The sequence below is a fragment of the Prionailurus bengalensis genome, chromosome C2, assembly GCF_016509475.1.
Source record: "Prionailurus bengalensis isolate Pbe53 chromosome C2, Fcat_Pben_1.1_paternal_pri, whole genome shotgun sequence".
NCBI lineage: Eukaryota > Metazoa > Chordata > Mammalia > Carnivora > Felidae > Prionailurus > Prionailurus bengalensis.
Genome location: NC_057350.1, coordinates 131,220,949 through 131,246,056, shown reverse-complemented (window position 1 = coordinate 131,246,056; position 25,108 = coordinate 131,220,949). Strand labels below are relative to the sequence as shown.

Here is a 25,108-nt window from a genome sequence, read left to right as displayed (position 1 = left end):
TCAGTATTAGAAATAGTTGTACTATTTTCTTTTAAAAATTTTTTTAATGTTTATTTATTTTTGAGAGACAGAGTGTGAGTGGGGGAGGGGCAGGTAGGGAGACAGAATCTGAAGCAGGTTCCAGGCTCCGAGCTGTCAGCACAGAGCCTGACACGGGGCTCGAACTCATGACCTGAGAGACCGTGACCTGAGCCAAAGTCAGATGCTTAGCTGACTAAGCCACCCAGGCACCCGAGAAATAGTTGTATTCTTGAGCATCCAATTTACTTTTACCTTCAGAGTCATGTAACTGACTGTGTTCCTCTTTATATTGTTGGGTAGAGAAGTGGGTGGGTGAGGGGAGATTCATTTCACATCTGACACTTGATTATTTTTATTTTCTCTTGCCTCATTTTGTCTTTATTTTGAATTATTTTCTCTTGTATCATATCATTTTGGTTAGCAGCCTCACTGAAGCCCTTTTTCTTTTTAAGAATAAAACTGGGTAGTAAATGGATGTTAACCATTCTAATCACTTTTTAAATTTTTTTAAAAAATGTTTATTTAGAGAGAGAGTACATGCGCATGCTAGTGGGGGAGGGGCAGAGAGAGAGAGGGGGTTGGAGAGAATCCTAAGCAGGATCCCTGCTGTCAGTGCAGAGTGGAATTCAGGGCTTGATCTCTCAAACCTTGAGATGGCTTGAGCTGAAATCAGAAGTCGAACACTTAACTTCCGGACCCATCCAGGCACCCCTCTAATCATTCTGATAGTAGGTACTTTATAAAGGAATGTCATTATCTAAATGGAATTTTACTTACTAATGTGATCAGATTTATACCTTTGGTGTGATTAGAAAACTGTAAGGTCAGATTGAGGTTTCAGCATTTTTTGTGTGTATAGGAAGAAAATCTGTATTAGTGTACTGAACCAGCTCAGGTTGTTTACATTGAATACTGTAACTTCCCCAAAATGTGACTTAGCTTTTTTCCATATGTAAGTTGGATTAAAAGAAGCCATCAACAAAAGTTGAAATCTTTTTTCCCCGGCAAAAATTTCAGAGTATTCTTTTAGGATTTCCTTTTTTTAAAAAATAGATTTGCATAAGACTGACTTAAAATTGTTTCACAAAATATTGTAACCCGAACTTTTGTTAATTTAAAAAAAGGACATAGTTTCTTCAGTTTGAGTGAACATTCTTACTTAAATACAAACCTCCAAATAGTTAAAATTAATATGTTTAACAATTTGACTAGTAGGGGCGCCTGGGTGTCTGAGTCGGTTGAGTGTCCGACTCTTCTTTTCGCCTCAGGTCATGATCTAACAGTTCATGGATCAAGCCCCAAGTAGGGCTCTGAGCTGAGTGTGGAGCCTACTTAAGATATATTCATTCATTCTCTCCCGCCCCCGCCCCCGCCCCCACTCCTGCTCACACACTGGCTCTCACTCTCAATAAACAAAACCGATTGGATAGTAGCTGTAAATATAATATTTGGATTTCTGGTTGTTTTAGCAGTGACTGATAGATTAAATGTGATTTTATTTAATGGTAAGCTTAAATATGAACCTAAAAGTAATACTGTTTGTCTCTCTAGAGGTATAACTGCTATAAGCACCACTGGAGTGATACAAGAAAACCTGTTGTTTTAGAAGTCACTCCTGGAGGCTTTGACCAAATTAATCCTGCAACCAACAAAGTCCTCTGTTCCTATGACTATAGAAATATTGAAGGCTTTGTAGATCTCTCCGATTATCAAGGGGGATTTTGTATACTTTATGGAGGATTTAGTAGATTGGTAAGTAGTATTTTTAAAAAGTCATTTAAAAAGAGACATAACCATTTGAAGGAAAGCGGGGTTTTTTTTACACTTCTATTTCACATTTCACATGTGTCTTGTGGAAGGAAGTATGGTATTAAAGAGTACGTGCTTTGTTATCAAAGAGACCTGAGCTTGAATCTCAACGTGGAGCTCTCTAAAGTGACAAGAGTAGTATGTATGTCATAGGTTTTTGTTTTAGGGTTCTATGAGATAATTTATGTGAAATGCTTAGCATAATATGTGTCTTAGTATTCAGTAAATGGGGGTTACAGTTGTTATTTTCATTATATCAGTGTCTTAACTGAAAGATTCTAAGCTTTCTTTGAAAAAGTAATTTAAGATCTTTTATTTTTATAGTCTTTCCTCCTTTCCCCAGCTGTTTGTAATCTGAAGTCTGAGTATTCATTGAAACTTCAAATTTGGAGTTCATTGAATGTTTTTATCTTGAAATTCTGAATTATATGTGAATTGTGAGGTATAGCAAAAGCCACTTAAGATGCTCAGACCATTTGTTAATTGGTAATAGAAGCTGAACTTTAAATGATGACCATCTTTTTTTATAAGAAACATTTTGCCTTCCTTAATGAAATCTCACCTCTTCAAGATGAGCACTGGAGAGTTTCCACAAGGAAAGGCTCAGTTGAGCTTACTCTCAAGTTTCCTTTCTCTTGAGAATTTTAATTTCTGTAGATATCTTAGTGGCCTGGGAACCGCTACTTTATGATTTAGTGTTCTATGGATAAATTATCCTTCTCTTGGTAGTAGAGCCAGGGCAAGCCTGGAACTTTTCGATAACACAGGAGGATAGGGTAGCAGAAGGGAATGATGATGGGGGAGGGGTGCTGAACTATTTGATTTACAAAATATGGAGTTAGAGGCCTTTTTCCCTCTTGGATTTCACCTTTGCCTGGGTCATGGGTACAATTCTGGTGTCCCTCCTCTAGGAACACATATCTAGACATTTTGTTACCTTTGAGTCTAGACCCAAAAGATCTAGGCCCAAAGAGAAAATTAGGTTCCTTCCCTACCCTAGAGCAGCCTAAAGCCTGTTGTTGAAGTGCCATCCAAAGGCTTATCTTATCTCTTCCATGGGCAGTGGAAATTTGTAATGATTAACCCCTTGGTGGAAACCATACCTAATTACAGGAGTGTAGCCTTGCAGACCTTAATGGGACAACTATATCACAGTAATTCAACTAAGCCTTACAGTGCCTGAGGTAAACATTAAGGATGAGAATTATCTGATACTCCTCAGTTACCAACAGTTTTTATTGCTTTCATGGCATCAAGTAGTTTTAATTTTAATCATCCATTTTCTAAGCATACTGTGCCTTTTAAAAGATGCTAGCTAAAATGAGTCAATTCACTGCAAATATGATACCATGACAGATTCATTTAGCAAACCTTTATCTGGTACCTTCTGCGTATATAGCAACTGTTATAAGCAGCTGGGAATAAAATCAGGTTTTAAGATTTTGTTTGTTTATTTTAAGTAATCTCTGCACCCAGTGTGGGACTTGAACTCACAACCCTGAGATCAAGAGTTGCCCACTCAACCGACTGAGCCAACCAGGTGCCCCTAAAATCAGGTTTTAAAACGTGATCTCAATCAGTGTTACTCAGCCAGCAGGGGAGGTATTGGCATATGGACAGGACAGTTCTTATTATTGCATGGCACTCTCCTGCCCTGTCCTTTGCAGCCCATTTAGCATTTTTGGCTTCCAGGACTCAAATGCAGATAGCAGTACCTTATCCTTACCTTTGTAAAGTACACTCTTGGAGGTTGATGTGTAATATCCATCAGCCAATGACTTGTAAACATAAACATTCCTCAAGGTGATCTTGCAAGAAAGCCCACTATATAAAAACATTAAATCAGAGCTACTTTCGTTGAAACTGGGAATCCTACCCACGTAGTACCCACTACCCCTACTGGACTTGGCTGGGGTCCCTGGGACCACTTTGGGAAGCCCCAGCATTCTGTTTTCCACATGATGATGGGAACCAGACCCTGAGAAGTTATGAAATAATTTCCATTCAGTTAGTTATTTGCAAGGTTCTATATCCCAGACTTTGGGATTTTAATTTAGTGGTTCAAATATAACACACTGCTTATTTACCTTTGATAAGATCCACTATCTTTTTTTTTTTCTTTAGAATTGCTACTTCAGTCTCTTTCTTGTGAATTGATTCAAAATGGTCACATTTTAGTTGTTTCAATCCTGACTTTTCAAATTTTAAAATCTGTGCAGCATTTATTTGCTTCAGAGCAAAGAGAAGAAATTATCAAAAGTGCAATAGATCATGCTGGCAACTACATAGGTATTTCATTGCGCATCAGAAAAGAACCTTTAGAATTTGAGCAGTATTTGAATCTTCGCTTTGGAAAATACAGCACTGATGAATCCATCACATCGTTAGCAGAGTTTATAGTCCAAAAAATATCACCTAGACATTCGGTAAGACTCTATATTAAAAATGATAATTTGTTCATCTTATTTTGACGTATTTTTTTAATAACTTTTTAATATGTTTAAATTTTGTTTGAAGGAGCCTGTAAAACGAGTTCTAGCGCTTACAGAAACATGTTTAGTAGAACGTGATCCAGCGACATACAATATTGCAACTTTGAAGCCTTTAGGAGAAGTAAGTTTGACATTATTAGCTTTAATGAGGTTTATTCCTGTTGATGATATAGGATAATATTCTATTTTAGTAATTTTTCATGTCCCAACAAATGGAAAATAAGGAGAATCTATTTAATTCTTCACATTATTATATTTATTGTACTTAGAACAGTGACTGTTACAAAATTTGTTTTCCAAGTGTACAACAAATGAAACTTTTTATTCAGTAATGGTATGACAATTTGAGACTTTTAAGCAGCTCTTAAATTCTGATCCTGTAAACAATTTTTAAATACTGACTTTTGTAAGCTAAAAGGGTAGTCTGTAGTTCTAAGGAAATGTCATAAAACTAAATACCATTTGTTGAACTTGTTTTTTGTTTTCACTAGGTATTTGCATTGGTTTGTGATTCAGAAAATCCACAACTTTTTACCATTGAATTTATAAAAGGGCAAATACGGAAATATTCTTCAACAGAGAGGTATTTTTTTTTTAATTCATCCAGCTTTTAATATCCTGGTATGTGCAAGGCACAATGTTCCATCAAAGGAAAAACAAAGTTATGATCTAGATCTTTAAAATCCTATAACTTAGGAAAGGCAGCATTATTTTGGTGCAGATTTAAAATGACCATTCACGATAAAGAAATTGTGGTTTATATACACAATGGAGTACTATGTGGCAATGAGAAAGAATGAAATATGGCCCTTTGTAGCAACGTGGATGGAACTGGAGAGTGTGATGCTAAGTGAAATAAGCCATACAGAGAAAGACGGATACCATATGTTTTCACTCTTATGTGGAGCCTGAGAAACTTAACAGAAACCCATGGGGGAGGGGAAGGAAAAAAAAAAAAAAAAGGTCAGAGTGGGAGAAAGCCAAAGCTAAGAGACTGTTAAAAACTGAGAACAAACTGAGGGTTGATGGGGGGTGGGAGGAAGGGGAGGGTGGGTGATGGGTATTGAGGAGGGCACCTTTTGGGATGAGCACTGGGTGTTGTATGGAAACCAATTTGACAATTTCATATATTGAAAAAAAAATAATAAAAATAAAAAATAAAATGACTATTCACTGGGGTGCCTGGGTGGCTCAGTCGGTTAAGTGTCTGACTTTGGCTCAGGTCATGATCTCATGGTTCGTGAGTTCAAGCCCCACGTTGGGCTCTGTGCTGACAGCTTAGAGCCTGGAGCCTGTTTCAGATTCTCTGTCTCCCTCTCTCTCTGCCCCTCCCCCACTCATTCTCTGTCTCTCTTCATCTCTCAAAAATGAATAAATGTTAAAAAAATAAAGATCCCGTTTTCAAATTTCTAAAAAATAAAAATGGTGATTTGATTTTAAATGAAATGATGAAAATAAGGTGTGTTTCTGTAACTTATGCTTTTAAATCATTTTAAAATAGCACCTTTCACTTTTCATTGTTAACTTGTTTGAATAACAGCAGCAAGTTACTTTAGATATACTTTTAAGTTAGGTTTTTATAAGTTAGTTTCATTAGTCTGGTTACTAATTTTCCAGTGGAATGAGCCTGATTAATTTTATATCACTGTGACTTGGCTGTTGATATGAAAACCTGTGAGATGCTATAGCTCATCAACTCCTGTGAGGTAAAGAACTTGAATGCTATCCTGTGAATGACTAGAACTCTCTTCATATACTAAGCCATTGTCATGGTATTGGCAGCTTTTACATTCCAGGCAGTTCTTCTGTGCTGTTTAAAAAGATTGAGACCGAATCTGTTTTTAAAGCATAGTTGAAATGGTTCTGGCACATTTTGCCACTGTTCAGAATGCAGCCTTATTGAAGTCCTGTCACTTCCTGTAGTATGACCAGTAACTCTTTCTTACCTTGGAAAGCTTTTGATCTAAGTTCAACAAAAATGACATTTTAAGCAAAAAGGTGGTATTTTTTCCTGTCCTGAATTCAAGGAAGAGAACTTCTGGGGGGGGGGGGGGGGAAACTGCACATGTTCTAATCACGGGAGGGATCTCAACAGTTACAGTTTGTCATGTGCTTTATGTACATACATTGTTTGATCTTGATCCCTAGGAAGAAGATGCCATTATTCCCAATCAAGTTTATATGCAAAAAGTAAAACAGTTTCTTTGTGACTTTGGATTAGGACAAGGTTTCTTTCTTTCTGTTCTTTCTAAATGTTTACTTTGAGAGTGAGAGGGCGTAAGTGCAAGTGCATGCAAATGGGGGAGGGGCACAGAGAGATGAGAGAGAAAATCCCAACCAGGCTCCATGCTGTCAGCACAGAGCCCAATACAGGTCTCAGTCTTACGAATCATGAGATCATGACCTGAGCTGAAACCAAGAGTCTGACGCTTAACCAACTGAACCATCCAGGTGCTCTAGGAAAAGGTTTTTAGATATAGTTCCAAATACATAATTCATGAAAGTCTGATTAATTAGACTTTGTTAAAATTTAAAACTTTGACCCCATTAAGAAAAGGACAAGACAAGCCACAGCAAGAATATATTTGGAAAACACATATAGGTAGTAAAAGACTTGCTTTTAGAATATATAAAGAACTCTTTTAACTCAATAGTAAAAAAATTAAAAACCCAAAAAATAAGTAGGCAAAATATTCAGATAGACATCTCACCAGGGAAAATATGTGAATGGTAAATAAACACATAAAAAGACCGTGATTCATTAAGGAAAAGTAAAACCACTACATATACAGTAAAATGGGTAATATCGAAAAAACTGGCAATGCCGATTGTTGGCAAGCATGTGGATTCTCCTACATTGCTGGTGGGAGAACATAAAGTCATAAACTTTTGAAAAATAGTTTGGCAATTTCTTAAACATAAAGTTATCATATGACCCAATGATTCTATTCTTAGGTGTCTACCTCAAGAGAAATGAAAACATATGCCTGCATAAAAACTTGTATGTGAATGTTTACAATAACATTACTCCTAACAGCTAAGACTAGAAACAATTGATATATATATTACCTGGTGAATGAATAGGCAAACATGTTGAGTATCCACATGGTGAAAAACTATTCATCAATAGAAAGGACTGAACCTTGAAAATTTATGTAAAATAAGCAAGACACATAAGACTACATATTATTCTGTTTATTTGCATTTTTAAGAGACTATTTTTTAGAGCACTTTGAGGTTTATAGCAAAATTGAGCAGAAGGTACAGAGATTTCTCATATACTTCCTGGCAGAGCCTCCCCCATTACCAGCATCCCCTACCAGAAAGATACATACGTTAAAATTGACTAACCTACAATTGTATAATTGGAACAAATGTATAATGACATTTATCTACTGTTATAGTATCATACAGACTTTTCACCACCCTAAAAATGTCCACAGATCCTCTCTAGCAGTAAAAATACTTTGGATGAGGAAATCCTAATCCCTAATGCTCCACTAATTTCATCTCTCCCTCCCTCCTAAACCTTGACAGCCACTCATCGTATTACTGTCTCCGAAGTTTTGCTTTTTCCATAGTGTCATAGTTGGAATTGTGCAGTATGTAGCCTTTTCAGATTGGCTTCTTTCATTTTCTCCATGTCTTTTCATTCCTGGATAGCTCATTTCTTTTTAACACTTAATCCATTGTCTGGACATACCATGGTTTATTTATCCATTTGCTTACTGAAGGACCTCTTGTTGCTTCCATTAAAGCTGTTGTAAAAATCCGAGTGCTGGTTTTGTGTGGACGTAAGTTTTCATCCTTTGTGTAAATACTAAGGAGTATGATCACTGCATCATAGGGTAAGAGGATGTTGAGTTTTGTAAGAAACTGCCAAACTGTCTTTCAAAAGTGGCTGTGAATTTTATATTCCAATCAGCAGTGAATGAGAGTTCCTGTTGCTCCGTATCCTCACCAGCATTTGGTATTGTCAGTGTTCAGTTTTGGCCATTCTAGTAAGTGCCTGGTGGTATCTCGCTGTTTGAGTTTGCATTTCCCTGATGAAATATGTGTTGAGTATCTTTTCATATGTTTATTTTCCATCTGTGTGTTGTTTTTGGTGGGGTACGTGTCTGTTAAGGACTTTGGATCATTTTTTAATTGAGTTCTTGGTCTTATTGTTGACTTTTAAGAGGTCTTTGTATATTTTGGATAATGGACCTTTATCAGATAGGGCTTTTATAAATATTTTTTCCCAGCCTGTGGCTTTCCTTTTCATTCTCTTGATGAAGTTATTTGAAAAGTCAAAACTACAGAGATAGAAAATAAGGAGTTGCCTGATGCTGAGGAGTCTTTTGCAGATGGGTACATGAAAACTTTTTGGGGTGATGGAAGTATGCCACAGATGGATAGTTGCACAATTGAAAAAACTTGCTAAGATTTTATTTATTTGTTTATTTATTTTGAGAGAAAGGGCACAAGTGAGCAAGGGGCAGAGAAAGAGAACCCCACAAGGGACAGAGAGAGAGAGAGAAGTGTGGCTTGTGTTTTACTCAAAGCAGGACTCCTGTTTTACCCAAAGTGGGGCTTTACTCACTTAGAATGGGCTTGAGCTCACCTGATGTGGGTCTTGAACTCATGAACTGTGAGATCATGACCTGAGCCAAAGTCAGGTGCTTAACGACTGAGCCACCCAGGTGCCCTTTACTAAGAATTCTTAAACTGTACATTTTAATTGGGTGAATTTTTGATTTGTAAGTTGTATCTCAGTGAAACTGTTTTTAAAAATCTTAAAACAGAACAAAAATGTTACATTTACAGCGCTTTAGTAACTTGTACAAGGTATGTGACCGCAAAGTGCAGAGCTAGCACTGGCACTCTAGGCTCTTTTGTAAAGCCCCGTTTCTTTCGTGCTTCTTCTTCTACTTGAGTGCCCTCCCTGAACAGGTTACCTGCTGAAGGGCCTATGCTGTGTTCTGAGTCAAAATTCCCCTTAATTATCAGTCCTAAAATCTTTTTATTTTTTACCTTGCTTAGAGATTCCTTATTAGCAAGTTTGCTGGATGGAGTAAGAGCCTCTGGTAACAGAGATGTTTGTGTAAAAATGACACCAACTCATAAAGGTCAGCGATGGGGGTTACTCAGCATGCCTGTCGATGAGGAAGTAGAGAGCCTTCATCTCAGATTTTTGGCCACACCTCCAAGTAAGTATTGATTTAAGTGTAATTGCATTTCCATCCATCTGCTTAATAATTTAAAAGTTAAGAATGCAAACCTCTAAATCTTTTTGAACCTTTTCATCTTACAGATGGCAACTTTGCAGATGCTGTATTCAGGTTCAACGCTAATATTTCATATAGTGGAGTTCTGCATGCAGTAACACAGGATGTAAGATGAATTGTATTTTAATTTGTTCATAGTCCCTAACTTTTGGTATGGAAACTTTTTTGAAACATTCTTCCTTTACCTAGGGTCTCTTCTCAGAAAACAAAGAAAAACTGATCAATAATGCCATAACAGCATTATTGTCTCAAGAGGGAGATGTTGTTGCTTCAAATGCAGAACTTGAGAGTCAGTTCCAGGCTGTGAGGAGGCTTGTAGCTTCCAAAGCTGGTTTTCTGGCCTTCACTCAGCTTCCAAAGTAAGTTGCTTTGAACTTCTTATAGAGTATACGGACAAGTCAAAATAGCAAATGATCAAGTTTGTGTCTTTATATCTGTCTAAACCTGAAACTTTTTCATATGATGATAGGGGAGTTTTTAATCATAAGAAATTAAAAAGGAAAGGGGAGTGGTACTAAAGGGGGTGGATATTGTCCTCATACATACCTGTAATATTACTGACTCTTATTTTAGTGAATTTGAACAGGAAGTGAAATCCATTTTAGTTTTAATTAGTTAAAACAAAAAATCTTCCCCCTGCAAAGAACAAAACTTACGGGAGTGGATGTGTTCTGGAAGTGGAATTTAAAATAAGTATTTAGGGCACCTGGGTGGTTTAGCTGGTTAAGCATCCAACTCTTGATTTAGGCTCAGGCCTTGATCTGGTGGTTTGTGAGTTTAAGCCCTGCATCGGACTATGTGCTGACAGTGCAGAGCCTACTTGAGATTCTCTCTCTCCCGCTCTCTCTGCCCCTCCCCCGCTCACACTCTCTCTCAAAATAAATAAATAAACTTAAAAAAATAAATATATACTTGCTGGGGTGCCTGGGTGGCTCAGTTGGTTGAGCATCTGACTCTTGAGCTTGGCTCAGGTCATGATTTCATGGTTAGTGGGATCAATCCCTGCATCAGGCTCTGTGCTAACATCACAGAGCCTGCTTGGGATACTCTCCCTGCCCCTTCCCCACTCTCTCTCTTTCTCTCTCAAAATATGTACTTGCTGAATGCAATAGAAACTTACAAAGACTTATTATGTCACATTTTAATGATAAAATAATGCTCTGATATTGCTATTATATGCTTGGGAGTTTTTGTTGTTGTTGTTCCACAAGGTTTCGGGAACGTCTAGGAGTGAAGGTAGTAAAAGCACTCAAGAGGAGCAACAATGGAGTAATCCATGCAGCTGTTGATATGCTCTGTGCCCTCATGTGTGTAAGTAGTATTTTTTAAAATCCATCTACTTAATGTCATTTTACTGGTTTTTCTTAAGTTGATTGATGGTTTAAATTTCCACAAACCTAGATTTCCTAGATTGTTCTCATAGCCCTTTATTTATTCAAATAAATGTGATTTTTTTTTTGTGGGTTTTGTGTGTGTGTGTGGTTTTTTTTTTTTTTTGGTTTTTTTTAACATATCTTATAAACTGGCACTGTGCTATCTACTAGAAATAGAATTCCTTCCTTTCTTGAAATGGCTAACAGTCTAGTAAGGTAAGCTTCTATGTATAGTCTACAGTAGTAGAGGTTACCTGATCCCTAAAAAGCAGCACTCAGTTTTGGTTTTGTGGTGAGGAAAACATAAAAGATTCTAGGCCAATCTTTCTGGAAGGTGTTACACTTGAACTCAATCTTAAAGGATAGACAGGTATTTTCCCTCTGTGAGCGGCTTTCCTGAGAAACGGGATAGCATATACAAAGGCATGTTTAGGATGAAGCACATAATTGAAATGGCTGGGTCATAAAGCATGTATGGAAGTGTGTGGGATTAGGAGTTAAAGTTAGAGATGTATTGCAGAGACAGTTATCAAAAAGCCTTTTATATCAAAGAAGCTAGATTTATATTCTTTAGTAAGGAACAACCTGAAAGGTTTTTCAGCAGGGGAGTATAACATTAGGTTTGGACCTCTGAAAGCTGATTGATGGTATGTGGAGACTGTATTAGAGGTAAGGTTAGAGGCAGACTAAATATGTAAGAAATAAGATGGAGTAGATTGGGGCTAAAGAAGGCACATTTGAAGGCTGGGCGCAAAGGTCTAACTTGGTGACGGTTTCTTTGGGAGGAGAAGCAATGAATTGTTCAGTGTAACTTGAGGTTCCTGATTAACTTCAATGTTGTATATAGCAGTGGGACTTGTATGTTTCATATAAAGTGCTGTAGGCAAGCTCAGTGGTATAGAATAAACCTAAGTAATCACTTACATAAAGTCTTACATTTATTCTCCAAAGTGAATTTTACTATCTTTACTACTCCAGATAACTCCATTAAAAGAGTTAGTGGGATACCTAGAAAATAAACTGTGGTAGTGTGAAACACCTTGAGCCTTCATTACATATTAGGTTTTGGCTGTGTATCTTACATAAATTATCTCATTTAAGCTTCATAGTAGTCCTGTGAGCTGAGTGCCATTAATCCTACTTGATGGCTGAGGAAAGGGAAACTTGGAGTTACAGCAATTAACCTTGCGTAAGGTCAGCTGTAGTCAGTAGCAAAGTTAGGATTGGATCTTTACTCCTAACCCTCATGTTAGAATCCGTTTTCCATTCTCCTTTATTCCACCAGTCAAAGGGACAAAGAAGTATTTGCTGCTCATTTAGTACCTGCTTTTAAATGCTGTTTAAAAATATAGGTAAATAAATGCTAAGTTTTACCATTTCAAATTTAAATTATAAAATTGGGGGAGAAGAAATGGATGTCATATGCCTTTAAGGAGTAGACCTGGACTTTTGAGAGAGTGCCTTATATAGTACTCGCTACAGATACTCGGATTCATTATCTGCAAAGCCTCATCAGACCCTGGGGGAAATCATCACTTTTGCCTGTTTGTCTTATCACGAGTTTCCTTTCTGCCTTCAACCTTAAAGGCTATGGTTTTTAATTTTTTTTAGTATTTAATGAATACTGTCTATAAATGACTTCCGTGTGATGCTGGCATATGGGGTTGCTCATGAATTATCACTGTTTTTAATCAATAGCCCATGCATGATGACTATGACTTAAGGCAAGAACAGCTGAACAAAGCTTCTCTTCTCTCTTCAAAGAAGTTTCTGGAAAACTTACTGGAGAAATTTAATTCCCATGTGGTAAGTTGTAATTAAATTTGTCTTAATGAGAAATACCATACCTTATTGAAAGGTATTCCAGAAGTGCAGTTTGGACAGTTTTTTGTTTTTTTTTTTTAATTTTTTTTATTTTGAGAGAGAGGGAGAGCGAGTGCATGCATGGGAGTGGCAGAGAGGGAGAGAGAGAGAGGATCCCAAGCAGGGGGCTTGAACCCATGAACCGTGAGATCATGACCTGAGCCAAATCAAGAGTCGTACGCTTAACTGATTCAGCCACCCAGGTGACCTAGACAGATTTTATTTAATTGGAGCTCCCAGCTTTGGTCAGTTCGTCATACACAGTTTGGTCAGCTTGGTTACTCACTAATAGTAAAATACTCTGTTTTAGGACTGCATCCATTCATCCTAAAAGAGTAACTTGGAAAGACTTTAGATTTTTGCAGTGATATTCCAGGGTTTTTTTTGTTGTTCTTTAATAATGTCATTATGAAATAAGCTGCTCTTAAAAATTAGTGACATCCTTATTCTTCAGTCACTGGTAACAGTTTTGGAGATGGGCAGTCTGTAACATTTCGAAGGAACAAATTTTCAGAGTTTTATAAGTTTTGTCAAAGATTACTTTTTATATGAATTCTATACATGTTAACCTTCATTATACGTGTTTGAGGAGTCTTGGTTATTCTGTTGAAATTTGACCAAGTTTTAATTATTTTCCTTTTGAAATATGGTAAGCGGTGGATTTATTGCATTAGTAAAACAAATACTCCTTAGTCAAACTTTAAATCTCATGTTGAGGAATACTTTTAACATATAGACTAGCAGAAGCATGTTACTACTGTTTTGCTTGAAATTCTGCCGTAAGTCATGGTAATATGTTACTTGTTTCAGGATCATGGGACTGGTGCCCTAGTTATTAGTTCACTCTTGGACTTCCTTACTTTTGCCCTCTGTGCTCCATATAGTGAGACAACAGAAGGACAGCAGTTTGATATGCTCTTAGAGATGGTAGCATCCAATGGAAGAACCCTCTTCAAACTCTTTCAGGTGAGAGAGTTTATCTTCTTTATCAGCTAACAGCTACTGTAAGAGAACCACTTAGAGTTTGGTTTTAAAATAATGGATGTGTGCTTCTGTAATCATGTTGATAAGCAAACACAGCCTAGTATGTTACCCTATTAAGGATATTTAAATTCTACAGATTTCTTGGTGTTTGATGTAGAGCTCTATCAATGGCTTTTGACCACTGTTTTGACCCTGTTGCCCATCTTCTCCATCTCAGGAGTGAGAAGTGCATTTTTTTCTATGATAGGCCCAGAGTACCCTTTTCTTTATAAATTACCAAATAATAGGATGAGTTTTAGTAGAGCTGTTCATAAATAGCTGAAAACATTGTTATTTCATATAATATTACAGTATTACATATATGTGATGTGTTTCTATGTACTTAAATTTTTATTTCATATTTGTATAATGTCAGTGTGTATCATTGCATTTGATATTTATTCAAATAAGTATAATTATTCAAATAAGTACCAGCTATTTCCTGCTGATGCTTTGATTTTCTTTAAAGCTATGTTGTAAGGATACCTAAAATTTTTAACCAAACTGTGATCTGACTTTCAGATGTATCCTTTACTAATTTTATGACTTATACCTTGAATAAAATTGTACATCCTCCTTAAAAGCAACAGCTAGCCATGTTGGGATGAAATTCTTTCATTCTGTGATTCTTTTTTCTCCCCATGTTAAAGCATCCTTCCATGGCAATTATCAAGGGAGCTGGATTGGTTATGAAGGCAATAATAGAGGTGAGAACAGCTTGGAAATTTGAAACTTACTTTAATGTTGATTGGCTGTTTTCATTGAAGCTGACAAAATTACCTTTCAGCCTGTTATGGGAAACATGCACTTTTTCTGGGTAAGAAAAGTAATTTTAAATCTTTATTCAGAAGTTAGTTTTAAACTACAGAAACAATCCTCAATATTAAACTAAGAGTTTGAAAGTTCTGAGGTAAGTGGGTTTAGGGCAAATAAATCTTTCTTGTTCCTATATTATTTGTGTTGTGTTTGTTTAAGAGAATTAAAAGTTAGCATTCTTCCTCTCTTGCTCTTTTTTTGGGGGGCATGGGAGATGATGGTATTGATGCTACTGAAATCTTTAGGTACTGAGGTTACATGGAAATCTGTTAATGGAGTTAGTTCATAGCAGAGTGGTGTTAAATAAGAATGGTAACAAAAATAAGTTCCTCAGGCTAAAGTGCATTTGTAAGTGAGCTCTAGAGATTAGTATATGTTATTGGACAGACACAAGATACTGTTTCCCCAAGATAATTTCTTTAGCTTTCTGTGTTTTTTAGTAAACAAAATCATGGCTATGAATATCAACTTGCATACTGATGTTTACAATAACATCAGTATAAGTGGCTTTGAATTCTTACTTTTTTGTCGTCATAGTAGTGGTTTGGATAAAATGTAAGAGTGCCCCTTTTATCAAAAACTCTCAGTGATTGTAACTCATAAATATAACATGTTGCTAAATAAAATGCACATAATTAGTATAACTAAGTAGATGTTAAAAAATTCTATATAGGTGTTATACATCAAAGATTGTTTTCATTTTTAGTGGGTATATAAAGGCTGATTTTCTTCCTCTAGTTAATGGGTTGTTTCCAAAGTAAGTTTCTCTCACAGAGCTGACAATAGTCAAGGACGGTTAAGACCATGAGACCAAACAAAAGTGTGTTCCTGACCCTCATCCACCAATATGTTGCCATTCATTCAGAAATACTTATTGAGGGCCATGTATAACCAAAATGTCGACTTAGGGCTTCAATATAAGCTACACATTTCCGTTTCATAGTCAGTGACTGGAGCTGGAGGTATCTATGTAAAGAACACCTTCTTTGTTTACACTGAAACCCTGGCAAGTATCTTAAGTTATTTTTTCTGATTGTAAAGCAATATATGATTTTTGAAGAAACATTGGAATTTATAGAAAAAATTCAAGGAACAAATAAATAGTTTGTATTTTTATCATCCTGAGGTAACTACTCTTAGCATTTTGGTAAGTTTTCTCTCAGACTGTAGTATTCAGAATTATATGTGTACATATACAAACCATGTACTGTATATATTTGTATTGATAGTGCTGTCAGAATGATACATGTACATATATATTCACACTATGTGAATATTTGTATACGTACTACATACTCAGTTGTACTATATACTTGTACTTTTTTTGACTAATATTGTGAGCATTCATGCTTTTCAACAGATTGTCTTACATATCACACTGCTTACTTAATTCATAGTTCTGTGATTATCTTTGATCAATAGTCCTGTCCTGTCATACTCTCTTGCCAAAATGAGCCCATATAAGCAAAGTAAAATCTAAGAATAAAAAGAACTACCCCAATTATCAATCATTCTTTAAAAAAAAATAACTGTGTTCACCATGAAAATGTATGTATTGTTAATAATAAAAGCAAGCCTGGTTTGTAGACCAGGAATTGCTGATTTCCCTGAGTTGCATTTCCCTTTCATTGGCTGATAAATACTCAGAGAATGAACCTAACTTTAATATTAAATTAAGCAAAGCATAATTCATTGGATAAATGTACTTGTAAACATTTAAAACCTCACACCACAGTCAAATAATATTTTTTAAATTACTTGTATCACCTGTGTTGTTTTTGGGTAAAGTTGCATTTAAAATTTTTATTACGTTGTATACCGTATAATTTTACTTAGAGATGTAAAATTAGTTTTATAAAATTAGGATAGCTTGTTCTAGATTGCTGCTTTAGGGATCATCTTACCCTTTTTCCAAAGGAAGGTGACAAAGAAATTGCTACAAAAATGCAGGAGCTTGCCCTAAGTGAAGGTGCCTTACCTCGACACTTGCATACTGCGATGTTTACAATAAGCTCAGATCAGAGGATGCTTACAAATAGGTAGGTTAAATTTAATTTGCTGTAAATTAACTGCTGCTTAGAAAATGGATTCAGATATTACATAAAACAGACTGAATAAGTATTTGGATTACATGAATGATTCATTTTCTTTTGATTCACCTAGTTCTCCTTTTCCTTCCCTTATAGAAAGATTGTGCCCAGATGATCATTGTCCTTGCCCCTGGATAACTTGGGAGGGACCCATAGTCAAGGGCCCATAGTCAAGGGAGTAGAATATGAAAAATAGTGCCTAGAAGCATATGGAACTAGAACCACATATCCAGGCCTTTTCTCTTTGTATTTCTTTCTGGCCATGATGTCAATTTGTAAATATCTTTGGTTAGGTACTCTACTTTAAGAACAAAGAAAACAGTGGGGCTCCTGGGTGGCTCCTTCAGTTAGGCATCTGACTTCAGGTCATGATCTCACGGTTCTCCTTTGTATTCTGTGTCTCCCTCTCTCTCTGCCCCTCCCCTGGCTCACAGTCTGTCTGTCTGTTTCTTTCTCTCTCTCTCTCTCTCTGTCAAAAATAAACATTAAAAAATGTTTTTTAAAGAAAACATTATCTAATCAGCTTAATGTAGGCCTATCCTAAATCTGTTGGAGTTAAACAGTTTCCACTTTGGCAAATTCTTTTTTTATAATAATCATTTAAATATAAGGAAGCATATAAACCTATTCATTTATTCCAGGCCATGTGAATTCCATCCCTTTTAATCTTTATGATTCCTGATGTGTGACTCTTCAGATAACCTTAGCATACTATACTATGACTCATGATTCATTAGTTTAAAAAAAGATGTTTTTGATTATGTTCTTTTTGACTTTTTAAATGATAGCATAAATTTTCACTTAGGTTTACTTTATGATACCATAAATTTCCCTTTTTTGTCACCTATATTCAGTTATTGGATACTTTGATATGCTGCCTTGCCAGTAGTTTTCTGCTGTTGGTATTATAAGAAGCTGTCTGCATCCCTCAACTTATAAATGTTAGCCCCAAAAGTAGTCTTTTATGTTGCCTGAGAGGACAAAAAGATCTAAAAGATTATTTCCTTGGCATACTGCCTTTTTAGCGATGCTAGATACCATCTTTCATTAAAATAGACACTATTTGATGTCTTATTCTATTAAACCCCTGTGTTAGATGTTTGCTTCTTGTGTTCCTCTTATTAATCAATTACATTCCCTACTGTGATCAGTTACACTAATGAAAAGCTATCAATTTATAATATAGGTACCACTTGTTATTTGCATTACTTTATTTTTTATTATATCTTTGCTATTATAAAATGTTATCCTGTTTATCCCTGATTAAAGCCTTCTTTAAGGAATCACTGATAATGATACCTACCCGATGCAAGTGAAGGAAAAAATAAGTGTAATTACTTCATTAGTAATTTCCAAATAGGCACAGAAATGAACAGGTTTGTTTTTTTTTAAGTTTATTTCTTTTTGAGAGAGCATGAACAGGGAAGGGGCAGAGAGAAAGGGAGAGAGAGAGAGAATCCCAAGCAGGCTCCACACTCAGCACAGAGCCTGACATGACTCGATCCCATGATCACAAGATCATCCGTGACCTGAGCTGAAACAAAATGTCAGACACTTAACTAACTGAGCCCACAGGTGCCCCAGAAATGAACGTTTTAGTGGTGTTCATTTCTTTTGGTAACGTAACAAAGTGCAGTTTGGGTTTTTAAGCTTTTTTCTTCTGGGAATGTAACGTATTATAAATATATATATGTCTATAGGTTTGGTTATTTCACTCACAGGTTTCATGCCTATTCTTGAAGCACATGGCAATTTGAATCCCTACGGAAGCACAGAAGGGTCAACAATGAAATATATTTTCTGCTTATGAGGAGCTTATTAGCCTAGGAGACAGATGTTATCACGAGGGTTAAGATTAATAAATGATTAAGTCATAAGTCAACATGGATCTTAGATTTCCACTTTGAACCAAAATATGTTTTTACCTTCGAAGGTTGCATGATTAAGGGTGCCTGGGTGGCTCAGTCAGTTAAGTGTCTGACTTTGGCTCAGGTCATGAGCTCACAGCTTGTGAGTTTGAGCCCCATGTCGGGCTCTGTGCTGACGACAGCTCAGAGCCTGGAGCCTGCTTGGATTCTGTGTCTGTCCCTCTCTGCCCCTCCCCCACTTGCGCTCTGTGTCTCTCTCAAAAATAAACGTAAAAAAATTAAAGTGGCAAGAGTAGAATAATTTGCTCTAAGTGCTTTGAGTCTTTGTCTAGGCTCCAAAACTAAAAATATTTTCTATCCCTGACCTTGCTAAAAAGGTTATATTAGAACATAGTTACTGACTTTTGCTCATGTTGAGATTTCCAAGGAATGCCAGAATGCTATATGATCACTGTTTTGGGACTTATTATGCAAACTAATTGTATCATCCAGTCTAATTGCTTTATTTATTGTCCCTGTCTTTAAATGAGGTAAGAACCTACTTCATGTTCAGGTCCATTGAAAATCAGGGAGTTGATCAGGGAAGCATTTTGACTGGAGAAAATTCTAAAACATGAGCAATATTTTGAATTACTATCTGATTCACCTCTCCGCATTGAAGTACTAACTTTAAATATTAACGTCAGAATGATTTTTTTTTTCCTGTAGCCATATTGCTTATATGATATTTTGTTCTTAAAAATTCCTTTCTATTCTAGCTGAGATAAAGCAGCAAACCTTTCTCAACGTCTGCTTTTTTCAGACAGCTAAGTAGACATTTAGTGGGACTCTGGACAGCTGATAACATAACTGCGACAAACCTGTTGAAACGCATTTTGGTAAGTCTGTTGAATGACCAAGAAGATTTATGCATTCTTGTCCAATAAGATTTAATTGAGTAAGTTTATTTATACTGTTAAAGGATTTTTTTAGTTTGTTTTTTATTTAAAAGATGTTTATTGTAGAAGTTGTCACATAATAAATGCTAACCTCAATAGCTTAAATCATAGTATTTATTTGAGTTTGGAAGCTAAATTTTCTTTTGTGCGGTTGTTTTGCAAATGGATTTTATGTTTTGTTTTTGTTTACTTTTAGCCGCCAGGCTTGCTGGCATACTTGGACAGCTCAGATCCAGTTCCTGAGAAGGATGCTGATCGCATGCATGTTAGAGATAATGTGAAAATAGCAATGGTAAATATGATTGTCCTAAGTGTCTTTTCAGGTTGAAAAGAACACTCTTCTCTGAAACACAATAAAATTTTTAGAGATAAACTAAGAATTCACGGAATTGAATAATAGTACTCTTTTTGTATCATTAACCACTTTATTGAGGTAAAATTTACATCCTATAATATTCTCTTGTTATAAGTATACAATTCAGTAATTTTTTTTATATTTATAGAGTTGTAAAACTGTCACCGCAGTCTAATATTATGAATAGTAGTAATCTTGTATGTTTTGTTTCCCTTCACTCAGCTTATTGCCACATTCAGGAATGGATTTTTTTTAAAGTTTCAAATGTATAATGTGATATTTTGCACGTAATATGTGATTGATAAATGTTGTTGGTGAAAGGGGCCAACAGTGAAAAAATTAACTTAGGTAGGACTTTTTTCTTACAAAAGCTATCTTTATTATTAAGGTTGGGCTATCTCAGAAAATTTACTTAAACATCTTTCAAGATACACTGTTGTAATAATGTCTTGTATGTGTTCTTTTCCTTACCTCATCCCATTTTTCTATTTGCACCCATCTCCCATTCACATCCCACCACCCCTCACGTAGGAATCATCTTGAAACTTAAGCAGAAAAGTTAAGATTTCTTGGACAAAAGTGTAATTTATTGTAGAAATTTTCACTTTGTTTCTTCACTGAGCCCCCAACATCCAGTATGTATTTTATCATGTAAAACAAATAGTGTGACTCAGCTTTACTTGGATTTTAAAAATAAGTTTACAAACAGGACTGTAATGGATTTTAACATTATTTTACAGGATCAGTATGGAAAATTTAATAAAGTTCCAGAATGGCAAAGACTAGCTGGGAAAGCTGCTAAGGAAGTTGAAAAATTTGCCAAAGAAAAAGTAGATCTTGTGTTGATGCACTGGAGGGATAGAATGGGCATTGCACAAAAAGAGGTAAAAATAAAATCTGCATCCAAACTTCTAGCGCTTCTGTATATCCCAGGCTTACTCTCATTGTTCCTGTTCACAGAGATGGTAGTCCAGTATTTCTGATTGAACATACGAAGAAATGTCACCTAATTGATTCATATTTTTATATAAGTTTTTCTTAATTCATAGTTTTAAGAATCTGTGATTAGGTTTTTACTTAGGTATTTTATATTAAATTGAATGTAAAATTTCACTCTTAAGTTTTCTTCCATAATTTTCAGTTCCTATACTTTTTTATCCATATGTATCTCTTTTTCTTCCTTCTCTGAATTTTACTTTTATTTTAACTTTATTTTTTGAGGGAGAGCACGTGCGTGCAATTGTGTGAGGGACAGAGAGAGAGAATCCCAGGAGGGGCAGAGAAAGAAGGAGAGAAGTAGGGCTCATTTGTACCCAAAGTGGGGCTTGAGCTCACAAACTGGCATGACCTGAGCCAAAGTCAGATGCTTAACAACTGAGTGACCCAGGCACCCCTCTGAATTTTATTTTATGGCTATAAAAGTAAAGGTGCTCTTCTTGTTTAGCATTTTTATTCAGAGCTAGCCAGACCAGTGTTTTGGTAATAAGTTTCACGAATATATATATATATTCACATATAAATATATATATTTACTTATTTATTAAAAAACATTTTTTTAAAGTTTATTTCTTTTTGAGAGAGACTGATTTGCGAGAGACTGAGAGAGAGGGAGACACAGAATCCGAAGCAGGCTCCAGGCTCCAAACTGACAGCACAGAGCCTGATGCAGAGCTCAAACCCACAAGCTGTGAGATCATGACCTGAGCCAAAGTCAGTTGCTCAACCGACTGAGCCACACAGGCACCCCATAAGTTTCATATTTTTAAATTAAACTTACTGTATGTACTTAAATTTCAATATTAGCTCCTCAAATCAGGTCAGGTCTGATTCTTCAGCATGTAGTATATATAATCAGTAGAACCTAATTTCAGTAATACACTCTTCTCTCTAGGATGTAATGTGCAGTGGTTAAGTCAACTATAAAAGTTGACTTGGTCTCACAGTTTTTGTTAACCACACTGAGATTCTTTGCTTTTGAGCATCTTTTCGCTTATGGTAGCTATTTCTTTATACAGAGAAAGTAATATAAATATCTTGCTAAACAGGTTTCTTATGAATTTCCAGAACTTCCAAACATAAGGCATCAGGTGTAGCAGAACATAACAGTCTTGTGTGTCTATGTGAAAATGAGACCAAAATTCAGTTCTTTAGAGCTTGAGCATAAATGTGATCGTGCTGATTTGTATGAGTGGCATATGCAATATAAAGAATCACTAGATAGGCTTTCTGAATGGCTACGATAGTGAAAATACTGAAGGTTGAACTGTTTAACCTACATCTGAGCCTAGTTTTATTTTAAGTTTATTCATTTATTTTGGGCATGGGGGGAGAGACTCTGGAAAGGACAGAGAGAGGGAGAGAGAGAGAGAGACAATATGAATATCCTAAGCAGGCTCCACACTGTCAGTGCAGAGCCCCCTGTGGGGCTCAAACTCACAAACTGCGAGTGAAATCATGTGAAATCATGACCTGAGCTAAAATCAAGAATCAAATACTTAACTGACAGAGCCACCCAAGCACCCCTAGTTTTATCATTTATTAACCCCAAACATAAGTTACGGGTTTTCAGAACATTACTTTCCTCTTTCATAAAATCAGAATAACAGTATCTCCCTTCTCTGTTCTGTAGTGTTGCTTTGCTTTTTTATTATAACAAAGTAACAATAGAAACACTATACATATCTGGTCATGATAATATTGCTGTTACATTTGGAAAGTCAAAAATCTATAAATAGGGATATGAATGATTTTCAGTTAATAAAAAATTAGGAGCTGACTTCACGTAGTTAAGCCCATTTCTAAATTAATAGTTACTCAAGCTGTTGGATATAATTATCTAACTGAAAATAAGTTATTGGAATCAGCTTTCTTACGTAACATTTATCCAGCATAAGTTTTAGCACAAAGTTACTTTATTTTAGTTCTAAATGTGGATAGCATTTGTTATTTAAAAAAAAAATTTTTAACATTTATTTATTATTGAGAGACAGAGCATGAGCATGAGCATGGGAGGGTCAGAGAGAGGAGGAGACACAGAATCTGAAGCAGGCTCCAGACTCAGAGCTGTATGCACAGAGTCCACGCAGGGCTCGAACTCACGAGATCATGACCTGAGCTGAGGTCAGATGCTTAACCGACCGAGCCACCCAGGTGCCCTGAAGCATTTGTTATTTAAAGAGAACAATTCAGAGGGAAAAGAATATATTTTTTAACATAAATAATGTTTTATTGGTCTATTGGTTTCATTTACGAGTGTTATCTGAAATGTTGAGCAAAAAATGATGCTCAGTATATATGCTGGTCAAGAAACTGTTTTGGTAGCAAATGGATTATTTTTGCCATGGTACTATTTTTAACACTAATTTCTTTAGAAAACAGTGAATAATCTTTGTGACTATTTTCTTTGTAGAAATATTAACACCCATATATGGAATGATCATGTGCTTTAGCTAGTCTGAAAACTAACCATTGTCAAGATTAACTGGCTAGCCTTGAAATGAACTGCATTTCTTATATAATCAGAGCGTTTAGTAAGTCAATTTCATTTGTAGCTAATGTTCTGTGTCCAATTAATAATCTTTGGCTAATGTATAAAATTACTTCTATTTAAATTTTTTTTTTTTTTTTTTTTTAGTTGAGGAATTTGTTTAGTTAAGGGTTTTAGCCTAAGTTTCTGAGTCCATGAGCTCTGTTTATGGAGAGCTGGTTATATTTTTTAATGTATAGCATTTACGTTTTCACTACTCTAGACCCCCAGCTTTTTGTCCTGAGAGCAGGGGAAATTGAAGAAAGTGCTCCTTAATTAGAGGTTTTAGAGAAAGGTTTATCAATAAACTAAATTTTTGAATTATTTATTGCTTTATTCAAGTCACTTTACATGAGTTTTCATGAGAGTGCACAGAATTACAACTTTGTAGGAGACATTTCCTTATATAACCGATAGATTTTATTTTTCTTTTTTTTTTTAAAGCAAAGGTGCTTTTTTTTTTTTTTTTTTTCAATGTTTATTTATTTTTGGGACAGAGAGAGACAGAGCATGAACGGGGGAGGGGCAGAGAGAGAGGGAGACACAGAATCGGAAACAGGCTCCAGGCTCTGAGCCATCAGCCCAGAGCCCGACGCGGGGCTCGAACTCACGGACCGCGAGATCGTGACCTGGCTGAAGTCGGACGCTTAACCGACTGCGCCACCCAGGCGCCCCAGATTTTATTTTTCAAACAGCATTTACTTTTTAAAATTCATTACTCATTTAGCCTTTATTCTTTTTATGTCATCTGGTCTGTTTTCTTGCTTTATTTTAGGTAATTTGCCACTTTAATGAAGTTACAGACTTTCATGTTTTAATTTATAATACTTTCTACTTTTTGGTTCTGTTACATTAAGGACTAGAATTTTAACATCTGCCGTATCTACAGGTTTTACTTGGAGCAGAGATACCTAACTGCCAGCCCATATATAGACTTTAAGAAATCCTTGAAATCTTACCCTCCAGTTATAAACCTTATGTATGTCTTTCTCTGGAATAGGAGGCCATTGCTTTCTTTGAATTCTCAAATGGGTTTATGACTGCCTAAAATCTGAGTCACAGACTTAGAGAAGCAGGTGTCTTAAGGTGAAGGTAATTTGTATTGGTGACATCCTCATGGAATTTGTGTGATAGATACAGCTTAACTCACGCTCATTCTGTTATTTTTATTTTCTTTAAAACTTTTATTTTTTCCTTTTTACAATTAAATTCAGGAGAGAAACAATATGGTGAGTTTAAGTCCCTGCTACATGTGTGAAATGCATTAAACTGCCTGGCATGTGGAGTTGTCTTTGAGATTCTTTGTCTAATAAATTAAATTCAAGTCTCACCTCACGTGTCTGAATGTAGATTCTTATTTCTTGTCTGTTAGCTATTTCAATTTTATACTTGCGCATTATGGCTTTGGTGGCAGTTTAATAACCTATAATCTTTTGCATTTATTATTTTCCCATGACTTGTGTATTAACTGCATGTAAATGTTTAAAACAAGTCACTGTTTTTGACTCACAAATTTTATCAGTCATCACTGTAAACTGTAACAATTTGGTGTTGGAACAACTAGGCTACAATGGAAAATATTTCAACAACACTGTGGAAATACCTGCTAGCACAATAGTATTTTGTGAAATAATCTAATATTTTATATTCATATTTTATAGATTTTG

General features: G+C 35.7%; 1 protein-coding gene across 2 annotated transcripts in view; it reads left to right on the top strand.

The window, feature by feature from the left end:
• Positions 1 to 25,108, top strand: part of DNAJC13 (DnaJ heat shock protein family (Hsp40) member C13) — a 125,207-nt gene that overhangs the window by 38,651 nt on the left and 61,448 nt on the right. The window contains exons 6-21 of one of the 2 annotated variants that reach the window (XM_043595398.1): positions 1,573 to 1,773; positions 4,050 to 4,256; positions 4,348 to 4,443; positions 4,814 to 4,905; positions 9,345 to 9,511; positions 9,616 to 9,695; positions 9,779 to 9,948; positions 10,801 to 10,900; positions 12,661 to 12,768; positions 13,636 to 13,791; positions 14,499 to 14,555; positions 16,582 to 16,703; positions 19,425 to 19,500; positions 19,757 to 19,852; positions 20,656 to 20,799; positions 24,656 to 24,670. In XM_043595398.1, coding sequence (XP_043451333.1) covers positions 1,573 to 1,773; positions 4,050 to 4,256; positions 4,348 to 4,443; positions 4,814 to 4,905; positions 9,345 to 9,511; positions 9,616 to 9,695; positions 9,779 to 9,948; positions 10,801 to 10,900; positions 12,661 to 12,768; positions 13,636 to 13,791; positions 14,499 to 14,555; positions 16,582 to 16,703; positions 19,425 to 19,500; positions 19,757 to 19,852; positions 20,656 to 20,799; positions 24,656 to 24,670 — 1,887 coding nt within the window. The remainder of the gene's footprint in view (positions 1 to 1,572; positions 1,774 to 4,049; positions 4,257 to 4,347; positions 4,444 to 4,813; positions 4,906 to 9,344; positions 9,512 to 9,615; positions 9,696 to 9,778; positions 9,949 to 10,800; positions 10,901 to 12,660; positions 12,769 to 13,635; positions 13,792 to 14,498; positions 14,556 to 16,581; positions 16,704 to 19,424; positions 19,501 to 19,756; positions 19,853 to 20,655; positions 20,800 to 24,655; positions 24,671 to 25,108) is intronic. The other variant, XM_043595399.1, reaches the window with a different exon arrangement.